The 18,271-nt window shown below is 34.8% G+C and overlaps 1 protein-coding gene across 2 annotated transcripts; it reads left to right on the top strand.

The window, feature by feature from the left end:
• The first annotated feature begins 3,218 nt into the window (after window positions 1-3,218).
• Window positions 3,219-16,509, top strand: LOC120079660 (ERAD-associated E3 ubiquitin-protein ligase HRD1B-like). Of its 2 annotated transcripts, none has more exons than XM_039033948.2 (8): window positions 3,219-3,458; window positions 4,788-5,331; window positions 5,835-6,011; window positions 6,841-6,990; window positions 7,079-7,284; window positions 8,644-8,800; window positions 8,957-9,233; window positions 16,131-16,509. In XM_039033948.2, the coding sequence occupies exons 2-8, from the start codon at window positions 4,799-4,801 to the stop codon at window positions 16,299-16,301; spliced, it is 1,671 nt and encodes a 556-aa protein (XP_038889876.1). In that variant the 5' UTR covers window positions 3,219-3,458; window positions 4,788-4,798; the 3' UTR covers window positions 16,302-16,509. The 2 variants fall into 2 exon arrangements, with proteins under 2 accessions (XP_038889876.1, XP_038889877.1); XM_039033949.2 differs by having other exon boundaries at window positions 3,371-3,573.
• The last annotated feature ends 1,762 nt before the right edge of the window (window positions 16,510-18,271 follow it).

The following is an 18,271-nucleotide window of genomic DNA, read 5'->3' as shown; positions in this document are numbered from 1 at the left end:
GAAAGGGGTAGAGAGTTTCTAGAAAGAAGTTAGATAGGAGGTAGAGGTTTGGAGGCTAGGTTTTATATAATAAAAAACCCTTTCTTTTTTCCTAAATGAGCTATAAGGATATATTTATATGGAAAAGGGTTAACCCCTTTTACAAGAACTTCCCTTTATATCCTTAGTACTAATTAATTAAATAATCATTATTTAATTAATTGAATTAACAATATATTAAATCCTAGTTAATATACATTTAATTAATTATTATAAATATCATATGTTTATACTAGCCTCCAATCTCCATTATTTCTAATCAACTAATCAACTATTAATTAATCAATTAAATAACTATATTAAATCATATTTAATATGGAGTTAATTAATATATAAATATCACATATTTATATGTATACGTCTCTTTATGGATCCAATTCATACAAATCTAATATTTGAATCATATTCAAATGTATCTATCTTACATGATGTGGATTATAGATCATATCTATAATTAACCATTATATATTAATCTCATTAATATAAAATTTCCTCACTTGATTTGGACAATTTAAATCATTCTTCATTACTATCCTTTAGTGAACTAACAAGGGGCCTTATGGACCTACATATTAGAAGCTCCAACGATATGAGATTATTTGATTAAACTCCTTTAATCCAATTAATCAATATTCATTAACTACAGATCACTCCACTAAAGACTGATAATTACACTCTTCGCACTGTAGATATATTTCTATGTCCATGGATATAACCAATTGACAGAGCGATGACTCTTCACAAATGCTCATAACTACAACTGGGTCAAAATATCATTTTATCCTTGTAGTTACATCTAACTTTTTAAGTACCACAGATTCATCTAATGAACAAACAGTTTATAGTTCAACTATAAACTAATACCTCTTGGGTCAATGAGAGATTGAGGTCTCATTGTTCAAGACTTGGCCAATTATTAAGCGAGCAATTTATCTACTTTCCCAAGGAATGAGAATGAGTGAATTTCATCTTGTGTAGCTGTATTCCTAGCTTTCTAATAAGAAAAATCCCTAAAATGGTAGGCTTATTGAGTCGGCTATCATGGCCACTCTCACCCATACAGATCAAATGACTACTGTCATAAACAGAAGTTTATAATTCACTTAGGATTAAGGTCAAGCCTCCTATGGTCATCCTAGTGAAATATTAGTTTCTTAAAGTAACGGTGTTATAAAAAGAAACTAATTATTTCATGGTATGGTCTATGTATAAACTCCTTAATACAGCCACTCACATGTCTTTACATGAACAATATGGTTCATATTGTTTGTAACACTTACATCTCATGTAATAATTACAAAGTGAGTCGTATCCGCAGTGTTACCAGGATAAGGCACCCAACCTTCATCTATTTACTGTAGACCTTTTAGGTTATTACTTGAACATGAACCACATGTATGTCAACCTATATTGTTCAAGTGATATCATATAACCTTAGAACTTAGTTTATTAGATTGAATTAATACTGCCTAAATGACAAATAAAATACCTCTGATTTTATTAGATAAATAATTTATGTTAACAAAACTACAAACCACAAGATATACTTGATTTATGATATCAACTCCCAACAATATATACATTGGCGAGGAATCTAAAAGATTGGAAAATTAATGGAGAATTTTTTAGAATTATTCCAATTTCCATTTTAGTCATTTATTTATTTTATATATTATTATTATTATATTATATTTTTTCCATATCCGTGTTCTCGTTGTGCTCCTCAATGTTTCAACAAAAGGTTTTAATTATTTTTATTATTTCAATGTTTCCGCACCACTTGCGTTCGTACCCTAAACTCAATGATGGGGTCAAACTCATCCTTACCAAATGACACTCTAGACCTAAACAGATTAAAGGAAATTATGTTAGGTCTATCATCTACAACCTCCTTGAGAATTAGTTGATGTGTCAGTTGTCTATTGAGGGAGAGAATACTATCTAAGATGGGTCCGGATATGGTCTGCTTAAACATGTCTAATTGGACCCCCGTTAACTTCACACGGATCATCACATAGGTTATAACCAAATGAGAACACAAAGATAACGAAGCATTAAAGAATCCTGCTATCTTGATCCTTGGCTCCATAATAATTACCTATACATGCTAGAAAATATGGTACAATGTTAAAATCCCTAGTGAAAGAAAAGACTCTTAAAAAGGACAAACTTCATGAGAAATAAGCCAGAGAGTCATAAACATCTTGTGAACTCAACTTCACAAGACAAAAGACAATGAACTCAACTTTATGAGACTATAGATGGTCTTTTGTCTTGTAATCTTGAGTTCGTAAGTAAGTCTTTTGTCTCGTGAAGTAACTTCACAAGACAAATTTACAACATTACAAGACAAACGAGATAGTCTGTCGTTTGTTTTGTAAAGTTATAAGTTTGTCTTGTGAAGTTACTTCACGAGACAAAAGATAGAAATGAACTCAACTTTACGAGACAAAAGGTTGACTTTTGTCTGTCGTAAAATTGAGTTCATTTTTATCTTTTGTCTCATGAAGTAACTTTAGGAGACAAACTTACAACACGACGAGACAAACGACAGAAGCTTTCAAGCTATTTTACAAACTTCCACCCGTTGCGAATACTTTCATGAGATAAATATTCACAACAAATTCACGAGATATTTGTCTCATGAAGTTCAATACACCCAAAAATATGCGAAATCAAACTCGGATGAACATTTACCCCTTACCCCACATAGGATATTTGTCTCGTGAAGTTCTTTTAAATTCATTAAAGTTTAAAGGATGAAAAAAGATTTTAGGTTTTTCACTACAGATTCCTACCAGAAATCACACAGACTCCCCCTATATAAACAATACAATCGATTAATCGTTTAGAAATAAAGAAAATGGAAAAGGTACTTGTGTATCTTTTGTAAAAATCTGAATCGGATGAAGGGGAAACGAAATACGTCTGACGACCACGAAAGATGGGTCTACTTTACGAGTAGAGAGTCCAACAATAGTTGAAATTTTCACGGGAAATGAATAGAATAAATTCAACAAGAAGAAGAAAAAAGTAGAAAAACCCTAACTTCCACGGGAAGATGAATAGATTGATTTAAATTGAGGGGCAAAATGACATTTTCACGTGGTGATCACCCATTAAAATCTAATGAGATGGAAAAGAGGTTTAAAAATGTAAATTTAAAAAATGAAATTACTTTTGAATTGAAAAAAACTTTTTGAGTTAAAAACGACCATTTCTCTTAAAAAAAAAAAAAAAAAGGTTAACGTTGTAATTTAACCTTTTAGACTCTCTTAATTTCCTCTGACATAATTACTTAAATTAAAAAAAAAAAGGCAATCGAGGAAATGCGAAAGCCCTATCTTTCTAGATTGTTCATCGTTTCCAGATTTTTGGTTCTCTTCTCAGATCGCTCTCAAGTTTCGTCGGCTTCCTAGGTACTCTCCATCTTCTTGTATCTCTGTCTACGAGTTAATTGTCGAACTTCGTTAGGTTTCCGAGAGAGAGTGAGATGGAGCTGAAATTGCCTAATGTCTTGGTGTTTTTGTTGCGGTAAATGGGAAATTTATGTTTGGTTTGCATATTTTCTTTTGGCTTGTTTCTTTGCTCGTAATTTCTGGTTCAGAATTCAGGGTTTGTATTTTTTTTACCATTAATTTATGTTAGGGCTTCGTATTTGGATTAGAACAAACTCTTGTTGCTCGATAAGCCTGTGGTTTATAGGTTTTGAGCTTGGCGCATTAGGGTTTTTCCTCTTCTGATTTTCCTTTATTCTTCATTTTAGCAAATGGAGTCCTTTGCTCTTTTTGTAATTTTTATATTTATATCGTTGCTCGCTCGATAAGTTTGTGGTTTAGAACTCGAGTGGGAAACATCGATGGTAAAAGAAATTATTTTTCTTAAATCTTTCCATCAAGATGATATTCACTGAATTTTTATGAAGGGGAAAAAAAGGCTCAACATGACACAGCTTCTTTCTTTTCGAATCCAGACAAATGCTAGTCTCGTTAGTTCTTCTATTAACATTCCCTTCTCCAAAATAAACTCTTAAAGCACTTGAAGTAACCTCTTTGTATTTATTTATTTATTTATTTTGCTAAATGGACTTTTGATTCCTTAATTTTCTAAATACACACGTCCTTTTGCAATCAATGTTTGTGAATGGTGATTGCCCATGTTATCCTTAAAAAAATTCCTTCTTCTTTCCTCGCAAATCCCCTTTTAACTTATAATAAGTGTGTGGTTTTTGAAAAAGCTTGAAGTGCACTGCATTAAAAAAAAAAAAAAAAGGTTTGAGGCTCACTATTGTGCGATAGTCCTCTAGGGCTGTGTAGTTTTGTTTCGTTTTCTTTTTAAAGAAAAGAAAAGAATTTTTTTTTTGTGCGGCACTGGCACTGTATTTAAATAACACATAAATTTACATGTAGATGTACATGTACTTGTACATAATAATAACCCCCAATGTATTGAAGACTCTTCATTTGATTTTTGCATCACTCTTTTACGTCCTGTGACAAGAGAGTTTTAGAAAGGAATGCACTTTGCTGCAGTTTTGACTTTCTCATTATGTACATGTAAGTAGATAATAAATTTAAATGATTGGTAACGATGATGATGAAACAATTTTGACTTTATGCATTACTTCCAAATTTAAATATCTTATTTATAGATAACTAATTTACAATATTTTCAAGATAGGTAAAGATGATATTTTAGCATCATTTAATTGTTTCATTTGGCTGACGTTTCAACTTCTCATATGGCAGTGCAGTAGAGAATGATGAAGTTGCAAACATATGCGGGGATTAGTTTTATTGCAACCATAGTGGTTATCTATCATGCCTTCAACAGTAGAGGGCAGTTCTACCCAGCATTGGTCTATTTATCGACTTCCAAGATAAATTTAGTGCTTCTTCTCAATATGGGTTTAGTGATCATGTGCATCTTGTGGCAGCTAACAAAAAAAATATTTCTGGGTTCTCTTAGAGAAGCAGAAGTTGAGAGGCTCAACGAGCAATCATGGAAGGAGTTGATGGAAATCCTCTTTGCCATCACTATTTTCCGGCAAGACTTTTCTGTTGCATTCCTGGGTATGGTTACGGCTTTGTTGTTGATCAAAGCTCTGCATTGGCTGGCTCAGAAGAGAGTTGAATACATGGAAACCACTCCATCGGTGCCTTTGTTGTCCCATATCCGGATTGTTTCTTTCTTAGGCTTCCTCTTTGTTCTAGATAGTCTGTTTTTTTATAATTCGATAGAATCTCTGATACAGACAAGGAAGGCCTCGGTTTCCCTCTTCTTTTCATTTGAGTAAGTTTTCAATTTCCATTGTATGGTTTGTATCTTTTTTCTTTCTTTTTTGGTCGGGTTTATAGGAAATAGACATTTCATTATTATGTCGAAATTACAAAAGAGGAAAGTCCTATACAATGGATTTCGAAATGCTTTTCCAATTGGTCATGACATTTGTAAGCTCTGATCGATCATGGTATTTGGTTCATATCTTGATTCTGTATTTATACAGGCTTTAATTATGATTTTTCATAATGAAAATTTTTGAACATTTGGTACAACAATAGTTTCAATGCGGTGTGGTTAGAATGTCAGAGATACCAAGGACATGCTAGATGAACTCACAAACTATTGTTTAAATTTGATATTTAAGTTCTTATATAGAGAATCTATGGCTTTAGGAATACTGTCTTGTAGACTTTGCTTGGTAGAGTTAAGTTCTTAAATATCCTATTATGTTTCTTGTGCCCCTTAGAGGCTCTTATTTCATCATAAAATAAATTCAATAACTTGTTTCTCAGGTATATGATTCTTGCAACAACAGCTGTGTCAACATTTGTGAAATATATTTTCTATGTCAGTGATGTGCTCATGGAGGGACAATGGGAAAGGAAACCCGTCTATACATTTTACTTGGAACTTATACGAGACTTACTTCATTTGTCGATGTACTTGTGTTTCTTTCTTGTGATTTTCATGTAAGTAATCAAGCTACACCTGTTAAGCTATCTCATTCTTGTGAACTGGAAGTTCAGAATTAATCTCTTTCTGCATAAATGTGCTCATACTTCCTATATCTAAATGGGATTCTGATTCTTCTCAATAAATACTATGCAAACCAAAAAAAAAATCAGATCTGGTTACTGGGATTTGTGTCCTTACATGTATCAATGGCTATGATATTTTGCTTTCATGTTAATTGTGGGAGATGGCTTATAAGTCATAGCAGGAGTGTCTTATGAATGATAGGGTATTTGTTGTTTGTTTGGATATCCATTACATCCTTATTATTTTCAATCAGTCGTCTTGAATTTTTGTCCCTTTAAGACTGAAAGAGGCAGAGATTTCTGTTTACATGCACACATTGCAGTAAAAAAGAATGATTTTGGTTGTAGTCTGACCAATTATTTCTTGGAGTTTTTTTGGATATTGCTAGAATGTAAACAGCTTAGAAAGTTTAAAATTCATTTCATCTATATGGTTGTCTTTAACAACACACGCACATACATATATATGGTTATCTTTCGAACTTTGAATCATCTGCTCTCTCCTTTCCCCAAGTATATTCTTACACTTCTTAATAATAAGGAGATAAGGAAGTTAACTAAAGCTCAAGGAAAAGTGTAATGTACAACTTACTTGTCTTTATATGCATGATGTTTTGCACAATGGGATAGGACATCAATTGCCATCCCAAGGGTCAATGGTTTGATCCCTGAACTTAAAATAATGTTTGGAGTTACATCCACATTAACTTCATTCCCATAGCACATCTTTATTCTGCTGACTTTGACTTTGCTCTTGTAGGACTTATGGTGTGCCTTTGCACTTGATCCGGGAGCTTTATGAGATCTTTAGGAATTTTAGGATTCGCATTGCAGATTACATCCGTTACAGAAAGATTACTTCAAATATGAATGATCGTTTTCCAGATGCAACGCCCGAGGAACTCAATTCGTGCGTCCAAGCTTGGTCAACTTGTTGTGTCTTTGATGGTCCCAGTACTTTTATGTTAGCTACTAAAATTCTTTTTATGTAATTGCAGAAGTGATGCAACATGCATTATTTGTCGTGAAGAGATGACAGTTGCAAAGAAACTAGTATGCGGACATCTTTTTCATGTCCACTGCCTCCGATCCTGGTTGGAGCGACAACATACTTGTCCCACTTGCAGAGCTCTTGTTGTACCACCTGAAGGTTCAAGCACAGCAGGCGGTCATCATGGAGTGCAGTCTGATGCTAACCAACAAGGTAATTGCATTCATAAAAATTCAATTCAATTTCCTGCCCGGTTAAAGGGTCCCATGTCTTGTACAATTTTGATCTGGTAAGTTTTATAAATCTCCTCCATGTGTATTCAATCTGGTTGTGGACCTTAGTTTCTTCAAACTGAAACTTCGATTAAGGAAGAAATACATGAATATCCGGAGGACATGTTCGTTTGAAAATAAGCTAAAGGGGAGTACTCTTTGAGGTTGCTTACGTTCTAGGGACAGGATAATATCTGTTCTACCTGCTATGTTTCCTACAAATTAGTTCGTTTTGCACAACTTTTCTAGTATTTTATTTGTGCAATGCTTCCCCTGCGTCTCTTATTTTTTTTACAGGTAGTACTGATATCCGAATTCTGTTTAACTTTTCAAAACTATTAAATAATCTAGGTCATGAAGTAACCATGCAAAAATAAGCTATCAATATTTGCAAGTATTCTCTCTATATATTATATACCCCACCATCAGTGTGAAAAGTTGAAATTTGGGCCTCTCTCACAATTCATTGCATGGATGTTGACTCTCTCCTCTCCCTTCTCTCTTCTTATTTCTTTTGTTTTCATGATTGTTCTTCTTAAGAGACTGTCATTAAAGAAGTTGTTTGTTTTATATATTTTTGTGTCCTAGCAATTCAATCTCTTCTAAAGGAAGTAGTTTGATTCTAGAACCGTCTATGAACTTAAGCATATCTCTTTGAGAATGGGTGATCGTTCTTGGACTGCGCGTGCCTTTAGTCCTCTGTAAAAATTGGGTGCTTCATTTTTTTTTCTTGTTTTGTTTTATATTTTCTTGTTGTGTTAAAAAGGTGTAGGAGTAATTTCCGAAGTTTTCTATTGAGATACTGAAGAGGCTTTTCTTTACCTAAAAAACTGTTTGAAGTCTTTTATATGATCCCATTCCTTTGGATTAACAGCATTAAATGTTTGGTTGTTTTGTGCATGCTTGTAGGAGTTCTTGGACTGCACGCGCCTTTAGTCCTCTGTAAAAATTGGTTGCTTCATTTTTTTTTCTTGTTTTGTTTTATATTTTCTTATTGTGTTAGAAAGGTGTAGGAGTAATTTCGGAAGTTTCTATTGAGATACTGAAGAGGCTTTTCTTTACCTAAAAAACTGTTTGAAATCTTTTATATGATCCCATTGCTTTGGATTAACAGCATTAAATGTTTGGTTGTTTTGTGCATGCTTGTAGGACTCCCTTCAGTGTATCTCTGCTTTCTTTAGTAGACGTTTTTGAAGCAAATATGGAACTGTTGGTTTTGTTTAATTGTTTTTTCACGATGGAGGTATACCCTGCTGAAACTTGGATACAATGACTGAGCTGTTCGTTCTGTTGATAACAGGAACAGGAACCACAAGTTCATCTGCACAAGGTACAAGTGGTACGGGCGTTACTAATGATAATTTGAGTCATCATCAGGCTAGAGTCCGTGCTGCTGCCGCTGCTGCTTCAATATATGAGAAATCATATGTTTATCCTTGTCCGAGCACATTAGTATGGTATGTCTTTTCATTACAAACTACGTGATCTCTGTTTTATTCTCCTTTTTCTTGATCTAGAAAGTTTACGAACATTAATGCCATTTCTCCATTGCAAATATAGAGAAGGGTATGATATTTTATTATTATTATTTTTATTTGTTTATTTATTTACAGGTCTCTTGGATATGCAGTAGTTCCTCAGGTTGAAAGACCTTTGCCTGACTCCGACAATACAGAAACAAATGGAGAACAAACTCCCAATGGACATCCACAATACTTCTCATTTCCTAGCGGCCCTTCAAACCTGTCCTTCACTCAATTTCCCCAAAATCTCTTTGTTCCTTTTCAGCCACGAGAGGGCACTGGAAACAATACAGATGAATTGGGCAGTAGTCTAAATGTATCAGGCTCACAGCTTGAAGCTCAAGAAAAATTTCTTCAACAGATTGAGGTATGTTATTAACATTACCTAGTGAACTGTCTTGTTTGGTCAGTGCATGTTTTATTTGGGCTCTCGTTGCTGGGCCCTTGTATGATCTTCAGCTCAGTTTTTGAAGGAAAAAAGAAAAAAAGAACCGTGAACAGTAGTTTACTAGTATACACACATGGCCATGGCCATGGGCAAATAATACTCATGAATCATTATCATTTCTCATGCTTAGCTGATGTTCATGTTGAACTCAAATGATCAAAATAACATGTCTTGATTCTCTCTCGTCTTGGATTGACTGAAGCGCTGTTTGGTTTTCCCATTTCTGCTGTTTCCTGGACCTCTTATGTTCAACAAGAAGCTAACTTTTATGCTTTGATGTTTGTGGTTCACCATTGGGGTGTGAAAATAACCGGGCCAACCAAGATGAGCTACCCCAAACAATTAAAAGGAAAAAACACTATAAAGAGCTCTTGGCGTTTGTGATCAAGAGATTAGGACCATTACAAGATAGATTCGAAGTAAGCCCTTCAGATAAATGTGTCAAATATCAGACCTTCCTTTGAGACCTATTTATATCCAAGAAAATTTTCCTGTTCATTTGCAATCAAGTATTCCTTAGAATGGCAACAAATCCTACTTTCTTTAATACTCAGCCTTTATGTTGAAAAGTGGGTTCAAGAAAGCTTTTCCATCATTATGTGAATAGTTGAAGGAACCATCAAAATGCCAAAATTGAACCAAAACCAACACCAGATCATAGAAGCAAAGGGCAAAATCATAAATGGTTTAAATCTTCTAAGGCAGAGCTAAAGTAAGCTTGGCTCAATGGTATTGGCATAACCTCCGTATCTAGAGGTCAGAGGTTCAATCTCCCATATTGCAGTTCTTGTAATAAATAAAATCTTTTGAGGTAGACGGGGTCTGCCGGATGGATGACCCAAAAATTAGGCAAAAAATGTGAAATGACCCAGTTTTTGAAAAAAATGCTGAATGATCCTTTGTTGACGTCAAATTTGAGTGAAATTACCAAAATACACTCATGCGCATGTGGAAAAATAGTCTCGCTCTCGCTTATCTAACTCGTCTCGCTCTCTCTTCTTTTCACTCACAAATCACTATATCTCTCGCTCTAGCTCGTCTCGCCCTCAATTCTTTTTTTTTCTCTCATAAATCTGTCTCGCTCTCGATCGTCTCGCTCATCACCCACAAAATCACTCCTCTCTCGTCTCTTGCTCACCAGAGTTGATCGCATCAGAGCTGCTCGCATGGACTCGTCGTGCCAGAGAAGAAGAAGACGTACAGAGGAGAAGTCGGAGAAGAAGGCGACATGTAGAGGAAGATTTCTCGTACCGTAGAAGAAGAGGAAAAAGAAAAAAAAGGCAATAGTGTAACTTTAGGTGGTCATGACATCAACAATGAGGCATTTGACATTTTTTTCCAAAATCTGGGTCTATTTTCAACCAACATGGATCTTTTGAGTAATTAATCCGACTTACACACAGATTCTTTGGATAAAGAACAAGGTTTTAATCTTCCAAAGGGAAGTATTTGTCTTTTGAGGATTTTCAAAATCCTAGTTTCTTTAGAAAAGAGGAGTAGGATACGGGGATGAAAAAAAGCAATCAATTACGCAGAAGACTTTTTGATGGAAACATCATAAGGATGAAGGGATCATAATCAATGATTGGGAGCCCAAACATAAGTTTGACTCTTTGGATAGTAGAGGGGAAGGGGGTTAGTTATAGATTTCTCTATTGCAAAGGGCTTTATGAAAATGAAAATCAGAGGAAAGAGACTCACATCTAGTTAATGAACTATTTGGAAATTTTTTACTAGGGATAAGAAATACAAACGAGAAAATTGCAATCGGAGGGTATTATTTGGAAGCCAAGGATCTTCCTTAAACCAAATTATGCAACAGTCCCTCACAAATATTTAATAGAAAATAGAAAGCGGAGATCGAAAGAGCCATTGCATTATCTCCTAAAGTTTGTTTGGAAATTGGTGTATTCCCTAACTATGGGAGTAAATCTCATGCTTAATTTTTACCTTAGGCCTAGTTCTAGGTGAAACAACCAATAAAATTTGGATGAAAATGTTTGGAACTAAGGTAGTATGGGGTGCCTTTGTCCCACATTGGTTAGAATGGGATGACCAATATGGTACTCAAGTGGCTTGACTCTCCCACCTAAATAGTTAACTTTGGGGTGTGGTCAAGGTGCTTAAGTACCTAACAATAGTATCAGAGTCGATTGTCGACATTTCAAAGTGGAATCGACGGAGGGTTCTGACCGGGTGTGGTCGAGTGAAGTACCGTCGGAGTAGCCGTTGGGACGTTGGCTTTCTAGGGATGGGTATTGTTAGAAACTAAGATAGTATGCGATGCCTTTGTCCCACATTGGTTAGAATGGGATGACCATACCAATGTGATACTAAAATGGCTCGACTCTCCCACCCTGATAAGCTAGCATTTGGTGTGTGGTTCTCCAAGGTGCTTAAGTACCTAACAATCTTGAAAGGTCTCTAGCTATAGAAATAATAAGGGTATTAGTAGAATATTAGTATGGTATTAGTAAGGGGTATAAGGGTAATTAGATAAGAAATTAGTTACTGAATATTGCTATAAATAGAAGGCGTGGGAGTGTTAGGAGGGTGTGAAGAATTTTATGTGAGGATTTCGTAATTGGAATTGGGAGAGGATTTCTTAACCCTCTAGAATGTGCTGAGGTATATTGTAATTTCTTCATGATATTGGGAATATAATTCTTTTATCTTTTAGTTTTCTTATTTTTTCTTTGTATTCTTGAGTTTGTACTTGTTAGGAGGCATCCTAACAAATTGGTATTAGAGCTTGTTCATCTTGGATCTTCAATTTTAGAAATGGATTGTGATTGGTTGAATGAGATATTGTTGGAGATACAGAGAGGTGAAAGCAGTGCAAGAAAGGCTCCTTGAATCTCTGTAAAGAGATAGAGAGAGAGAGGAGAGAGGACTAGCAGATACCAAAGCAAAGAAAGAAGAATTCTCAAAGGAAATATCAGGAAAAACAAGAACAATCGCGCTAGGAGTTGAATCTAAAACTTCCAGTGTGCTTACAATTGAAAGCTCATATGGGGATGGATATTCACAAATGTTGAAAGGCATCAAAGAAGAAGGTATGATGTTTGTTCACTCAAGTTCTGTTGAGGGAAAATGGACACCGAAAATAGGAGAGATGTAGTCGTTAGAAAAAAAAAAAAAAGAGAGAGAGAATGCTAAATTGAAGATTGAGAAATCGGAGAAGAGAAGCCTGATTAACCGTGGCCATTGTTTGATGGCGAAGAGTGAAATGGATAGGAAGAAGCACTTGTGGAAGTGGAAGCGTACAACACCGATGAGAAAAATAGTTGATCGACGGATGAAGCATCGTTTAAGGGAGAAATTTTTAGTTATCAAATGGTTGGGAAAACGAATTGGCAGCCAGATGAAGAATAAGAAATCAATGGCGGTTCAAGGGTAGAGATGGCAAAGAAAACGGAAAAAAATGGTCCAAAAGTTGAATTCAAGGGAGGAGAGGAGAAAAATACGATGAAGATGACGATTGGAGGCGATGGCATGGGTGGCCTGAGATAATGAGTAAACAACAAGAAGAACCAAAGTTGCGAACGAAGGATTGGAGAAGACGACGTGGACGGGTCCGAACGACGATGACTATCCAAGTGATTGGATCCTAAAGCAAAGAAGTTGATCATCGGGGCCGTTGATGAAGTGGAAGGTGGCTGGTGATGAGGGAACTGGGTTGTTCACGGCAAAGGAAGTCGTGAAGGAGGAGGAAGACGAGCACTTGTGTGACAGATGAGGACCACTGACGTGTCAAAATCTGATGGGAAAGACAATTAAATGGGAAGGGAACGTCAACCACAAAGTTATGGACTTTGCGTGTTTGTATGGGCGGAGTGAGTTTGATACTTTGTGGAGGCCCATGATTATATTCTTGAGGGAAAAAGGGAAAGGAAATGGACAGGGGCAAAATTGGGAGGAAAATGAGAAGTCTAACCCTAATGCCATCCATGTGTCAATCGTTCTCATTCATGGGCCGAACAAGCTATGCCATAATGGTCCAAATTTAAATAGGAGGGTTGAGGTCCACTTGCTATCAGAAGTGGAAAAATGTGAATTACTCGATGGACTTCTTAAATGTGGGTTTTTGAATTTTAATAGGCCGAAAAAAACCAATTGGATTCTTGAGAGATCAAAGAATTATGTAAAGGAAGAGAGCCTTGGGGGCTTATTGGGGAGAAGCTTGATAAGTTAGAAAATGAGGGTCAGATCATTGCTAAGTCAGAAAATGAGGGAATAGTTGAAGATGGATTTTTAGTCCAATGTCATCTTGATCTAAACCTAGAACTCGACCCGGCATGGAAAACTTGTGTGGAAGAGCAAAATCGAATTGCACGACAACCGCACAAAGGGAAACAAAAGGGAAGAAAAGTCGATGAAAAAGAAAGCGGGAGAAGTGAAATCGATGGACGACGAGGGGTATTCCACAAGGAATTTGGAGAAAAGGTAGAGTGAAAAGGGAAAAAAGGAAAAAGAACTCGCAAAAAGGCAAGGATGCCGAACAGACCATTGCTAAGTCAAATAATGAGGGAATAGTTGAAGATGGATTTTTAGTCCAATGTTATCTTGATCTAAACCTAGAACCCGACCCGGCATGGCAAACCCGTGTGGAAGAGCAAAATCGAATTGCACGACAACCGCACAAAGGGAACCAAAAGGGAAGAAAAGTCGATGAAAAAAAAAAGCGGGAGAAGTGAAATCGATGGGCGACGAGGGGTATTCCACAAGGAATTTGGAGAAAAGGTAGAGTGAAAAGGGAAAAAAGGAAAAAAAAACTCGCAGAAAGGCAAGGATGCCGAACAGACCATTGCTAAGTCAGACAATGAGGGAATAGTTGAAGATGGATTTTTAGTCCAATGTTATCTTGATCTAAACCTAGAACCCGACCCGGCATGGCAAACCCGTGTGGAAGAGCAAAATCGAATTGCACGACAACCGCACAAAGGGAACCAAAAGGGAAGAAAAGTCGATGAAAAAAAAAAGCGGGAGAAGTGAAATCGATGGGCGACGAGGGGTATTCCACAAGGAATTTGGAGAAAAGGTAGAGTGAAAAGGGAAAAAAGGAAAAAAAAACTCGCAGAAAGGCAAGGATGCCGAACAGAGAAGATTTGGCAAATAAACTACTTATCGGCGACTATGGTCGGCGAGGAAAGTTTTTCATGTACTTAAATCGAGTAGTCCTCGCAAAATCGAGCAGTCCTCGAGGTAGGCAGCACAGTTGGTTATTTTATTTTGGTATTCAAATTCCAGCAAGCTATGGGAATGGCAGTAGGGTTGAGTGGTGATGTGAAACGACTAGTTGACCAAACAACAGTGTCAGATGAAGGAAGGCGGCAAAGAAACAAATAAGGCTGAAATCGACCATCAAAGGAGGATTCGTAAAGGGGAAAAATGCAGAGGAAGATGGGTTTGACGATGGAGGGAGACAAAGGCTTGGAGTAGGGGGGGTATCGGTGGGAACACAAGTCCCACGTGATTTTTCAGGGGGTGGGGTCATCACGTTGGAATAAGCTGCAGAAGCCTTTGGGTTTGATTTATGGGCCCTTAAAGGGCTTTATCCTAATGAATTGCGGCCCAATTTTTTCTTTCAATGCTGAAGTGAAGACATGTGAGTTGAAGTCTGTAGTCTTTTTTTTAGTTGAAAAAAAATCAGTCTTTGTTTTTCACACCTTGAGGACAAGGTGTCTTCGAAGGACGGAGTATCGTAAGGCCCTTAGCTACTGATATAATAGGAGTATTAGTAGAATATTTGTATGATATTAGTAAGGGGTATAAGGGTAATTAGATAGGAAGTTGGTTACTGAATATTGCTATAAATAGGAGTGGAAGTGTTAGGAGGGTGTGAAGAATTTTATGTGAGGATTTTCTAATTGGAAATTTGGGAGTCTATGCTGAGGTATATTGTAATTTCTTCGTGATATTGCAATATAATTTTATCTTCTAGTTTTCTCGTTTGTTCTTTGTATTCTTGAGTTACTTCTTGCCAGGAAGGATTCTAACAGAAAAGGGGTGATATTTCTACAAACTAAATTTCATTGAAGATAAAAATTTCACAAACCAAGTTCCCGATCTCCTATATGCCTTCCTCGCATGATTTTCACCCAAATTTCTAGTTAAGTAAACATGATCCTTTCTGAATAGAAAAATTCTCGAGATCTCTTCCAACATCTCCTTAACAGCCAGTGGACTTGCGAATTATAATAAGTTATGCAGGATCTCCTTGAAAACTTCCTAAAGCAAAGTGAGTCTGCTCTTTGATGAAAGCCATGTGGATCAAGTTCAGAAAAGACTTGCGTCTTGGAGGAAAGCCTAATTTTTGAAGGCCTTGGAGATTTATCCTCCATAGATCGCACACAACTTCTCCGGCCCTTTTAAATTTCGTGGAAATTCATATGGCTTCAGTTCGAAAAAGACTTTCATGTATCTTTCAAAGCCCTTGGAGTTGTATATGCTTTGTAGATCTCTTCCAATTCCTACTCAATTAGAGATTGAGTAGAGGAGATGCTTGTAGTTATGAAGGAAGAAATAAATACATAAACTTGATTTTAGATTTTTGTTAAAAAAAGCATCAAGTTCTTCCAAACAACTCTCTATTTTAAAGAACTAGAAGTTAAGAAAAAGATTGAAACGAGCCATTTAATCAAATTATTAACAAGGAATAGGAGATATCTTCATAATAAATGAATTTGTACTAATTCAGTTTCAAACTTCAGTAGGACAGAGCTAGGTGTGGTTGAGGGTTTTTATTTTAGGAGAGTCCAACTTTTGTCTCAATGCCTTTTTCCTTTTTTTAAATTCAAACATATTTGCCAACAGATCCTTCAGAATCAACTGCAACTTCTCCGTAGACCAAAAGTTGAGGAAAGTTCAAGAGCAGGCGAGGCAGATAAGAAAGGGAAAAGTTTAGCAACCTCATCATCACCGTTGCCGTCATCATCTTCATTAGATTCTCATCCATCCGGAGAAACCGAAAGAGCGGCAATATAGAACAAATGTGCATAATTATATTGTGTAATAATACAAGACTGCAGATTCACACAATGACATAGATGTGTCTATTGTATACGGAAGATGTACTTGGTAAATTTTTAGAAGCAGTCTTCTTTCCCTTTGCCATATTGGTTGGTTCGCTGTAAATGCTGAATTTGATCTCTTTTGAAGCAGAATATGAGGCGGTCAAAAAAGAATATTGAAAGTTTTTTGTTTTTTTGTTTTTTCGTGTAGCAAAAGAAGAGAGTTTCTATTTAAAGATGTTTGGTTTCCATTTTCTTAGTCTAAAAGATTCATTTTTAAAAAGCAATTAAATTCACATGCGCATGAATGAAAAAGCATTGTTTGAAAGTGGACATTTTAGAAAAGGTAACCAATGTCGTGCTAATCTCGGTTTCTATTGTTTCATTAACACGCAGACTGTCATGGTCTTTTTATGGCAATACTGTCGGTCGAATTTATTTGGTTTTTGAAAATTAAGTTTTTCATTTTTAAGTATAATGATTCAATTCTTAGTCAAATTTTAAAAATAAGAATAAGTTTTTAAAATGTATATTTTTAGGTCTTGTTTGATAATCATTTGATTTTTTTTTTTTTTTTTTTTTTTTTTTTTTTTTTTAAAAATTAAGCATATCTCATTTACATTTCTTATCGTGATTTGTATTTTTTTTAAGTACAATGATTGGTTTTTTAGTCAAATTTAAAAAACAAAAAACAAAACTTTTTGAAAGTTAATTTTATAGTTTTTGAAATGTGGTTTGGTTTTTTAAATTATTGGTGAAAAGTAAAAGAAATTTGGAGGTGAAAGTAGTGTTGATAAATTTAATTTTTGAATAAAAATAAAATAAAAAATAATATGGTTATCAAATGGAATCTAGTTTTAAAAATTGATTTGGTTTTTTAAACTATTGATAAAAAGCAGATAATAAATGAAGAAATCTGGAAGTTAAAGTAATGTCTATAAGTTTAATTTTTAAAAACAGAAAACAAACAGTCAAATGATTAAATCTTAATCTTGTTTTTTTTTTTTTAATAGGTGCATTTGGTTTGAATTTTCAATATTTATATTTTTGGTCTTTGAATTTCTTAGAATAAATTTAAAAGGTTTGTAAAAAAATATTTTTTGTTATTATTTTATGTCATTTTGAATTAGACAAGTAAGTTTTAAAAAGAATTTAGAGAGGAGAATTTCTTAAAAGTTACTTTTAATTTAAAATAAAAATAAATTATTTTAAATCTATTTTAAAACTCCAAGGACTAAAAAAGTACATGGCTTAGAATATTAAAAGGTACATTTTGAAAATTGATGAACTAGACACATGTTCTGTAAAATTTGAAAACTACAAAGTGTTTTTAAATGTGTTAAATTAAAAGTTTTCTTAGTCCTTGAGGTTTTTTTTTTTGGATATTTGGTATTTGAGATTTCTAAGGTGTCTAAAAGGTCTTCCAACTTTTAATTTTATGTTTAATAGATTTTTGTAATATTTAATTATGTATCTATTAGGTTTTAATAAAGTTGAAACTTTTAAAAATTAATTAATCTATAACGGTTATAAAATTGAATTACTTATTTAATGGAACTTCTAGCTTCTAATTTTGTATTTTAGTTGGACATGTCTATTGCACTATTAGTTCAACGTTCTATTTCACAAATATTAAAAATTATTAAAATTATTTTAAATAATAAAACGGTTGAAAATATTTACAAATAATAGTAAAATATCAGAGGTTATCTGCGATAGATCACGATAAACTGTGATAGACTACTATATGTGTTTGACACAGATAGTAGTCTATCGTAGTTTGTCTCAGATAAATGGTGAAATTTTACCGTATTTGTAAATATTTTGGTTCATTATTCTATATTTGACACAGACAATAGTGTTGAATGAGAAATTTCGACGAATCACGAGTTGCCACATCATCAATGAAAGCCCGATCCTATCAGAAAAATTATAAGTTGGATT

Source organism: Benincasa hispida, chromosome 6, assembly GCF_027475165.1.
Source record: "Benincasa hispida cultivar pf3 chromosome 6, pf3_genome.v1.1, whole genome shotgun sequence".
Classification (NCBI taxonomy): domain Eukaryota; kingdom Viridiplantae; phylum Streptophyta; class Magnoliopsida; order Cucurbitales; family Cucurbitaceae; genus Benincasa; species Benincasa hispida.
Note: the sequence above shows the minus strand (reverse complement) of the source record. Positions and strands in the feature narration are given on the sequence as shown.

Bases quoted from the DNA above. Each gene is read 5' to 3' on its own strand.
- LOC120079660 (XM_039033948.2), top strand. From the start codon at position 4,799: ATGATGAAGTTGCAAACATATGCGGGGATTAGTTTTATTGCAACCATA. The intron at 6,012-6,840 runs GTAAGTAATCAA...TTGCTCTTGTAG, and splicing joins TTCTTTCTTGTGATTTTCAT to GACTTATGGTGTGCCTTTGC. The intron at 6,991-7,078 runs GTGCGTCCAAGC...ATGTAATTGCAG, and splicing joins ACGCCCGAGGAACTCAATTC to AAGTGATGCAACATGCATTA.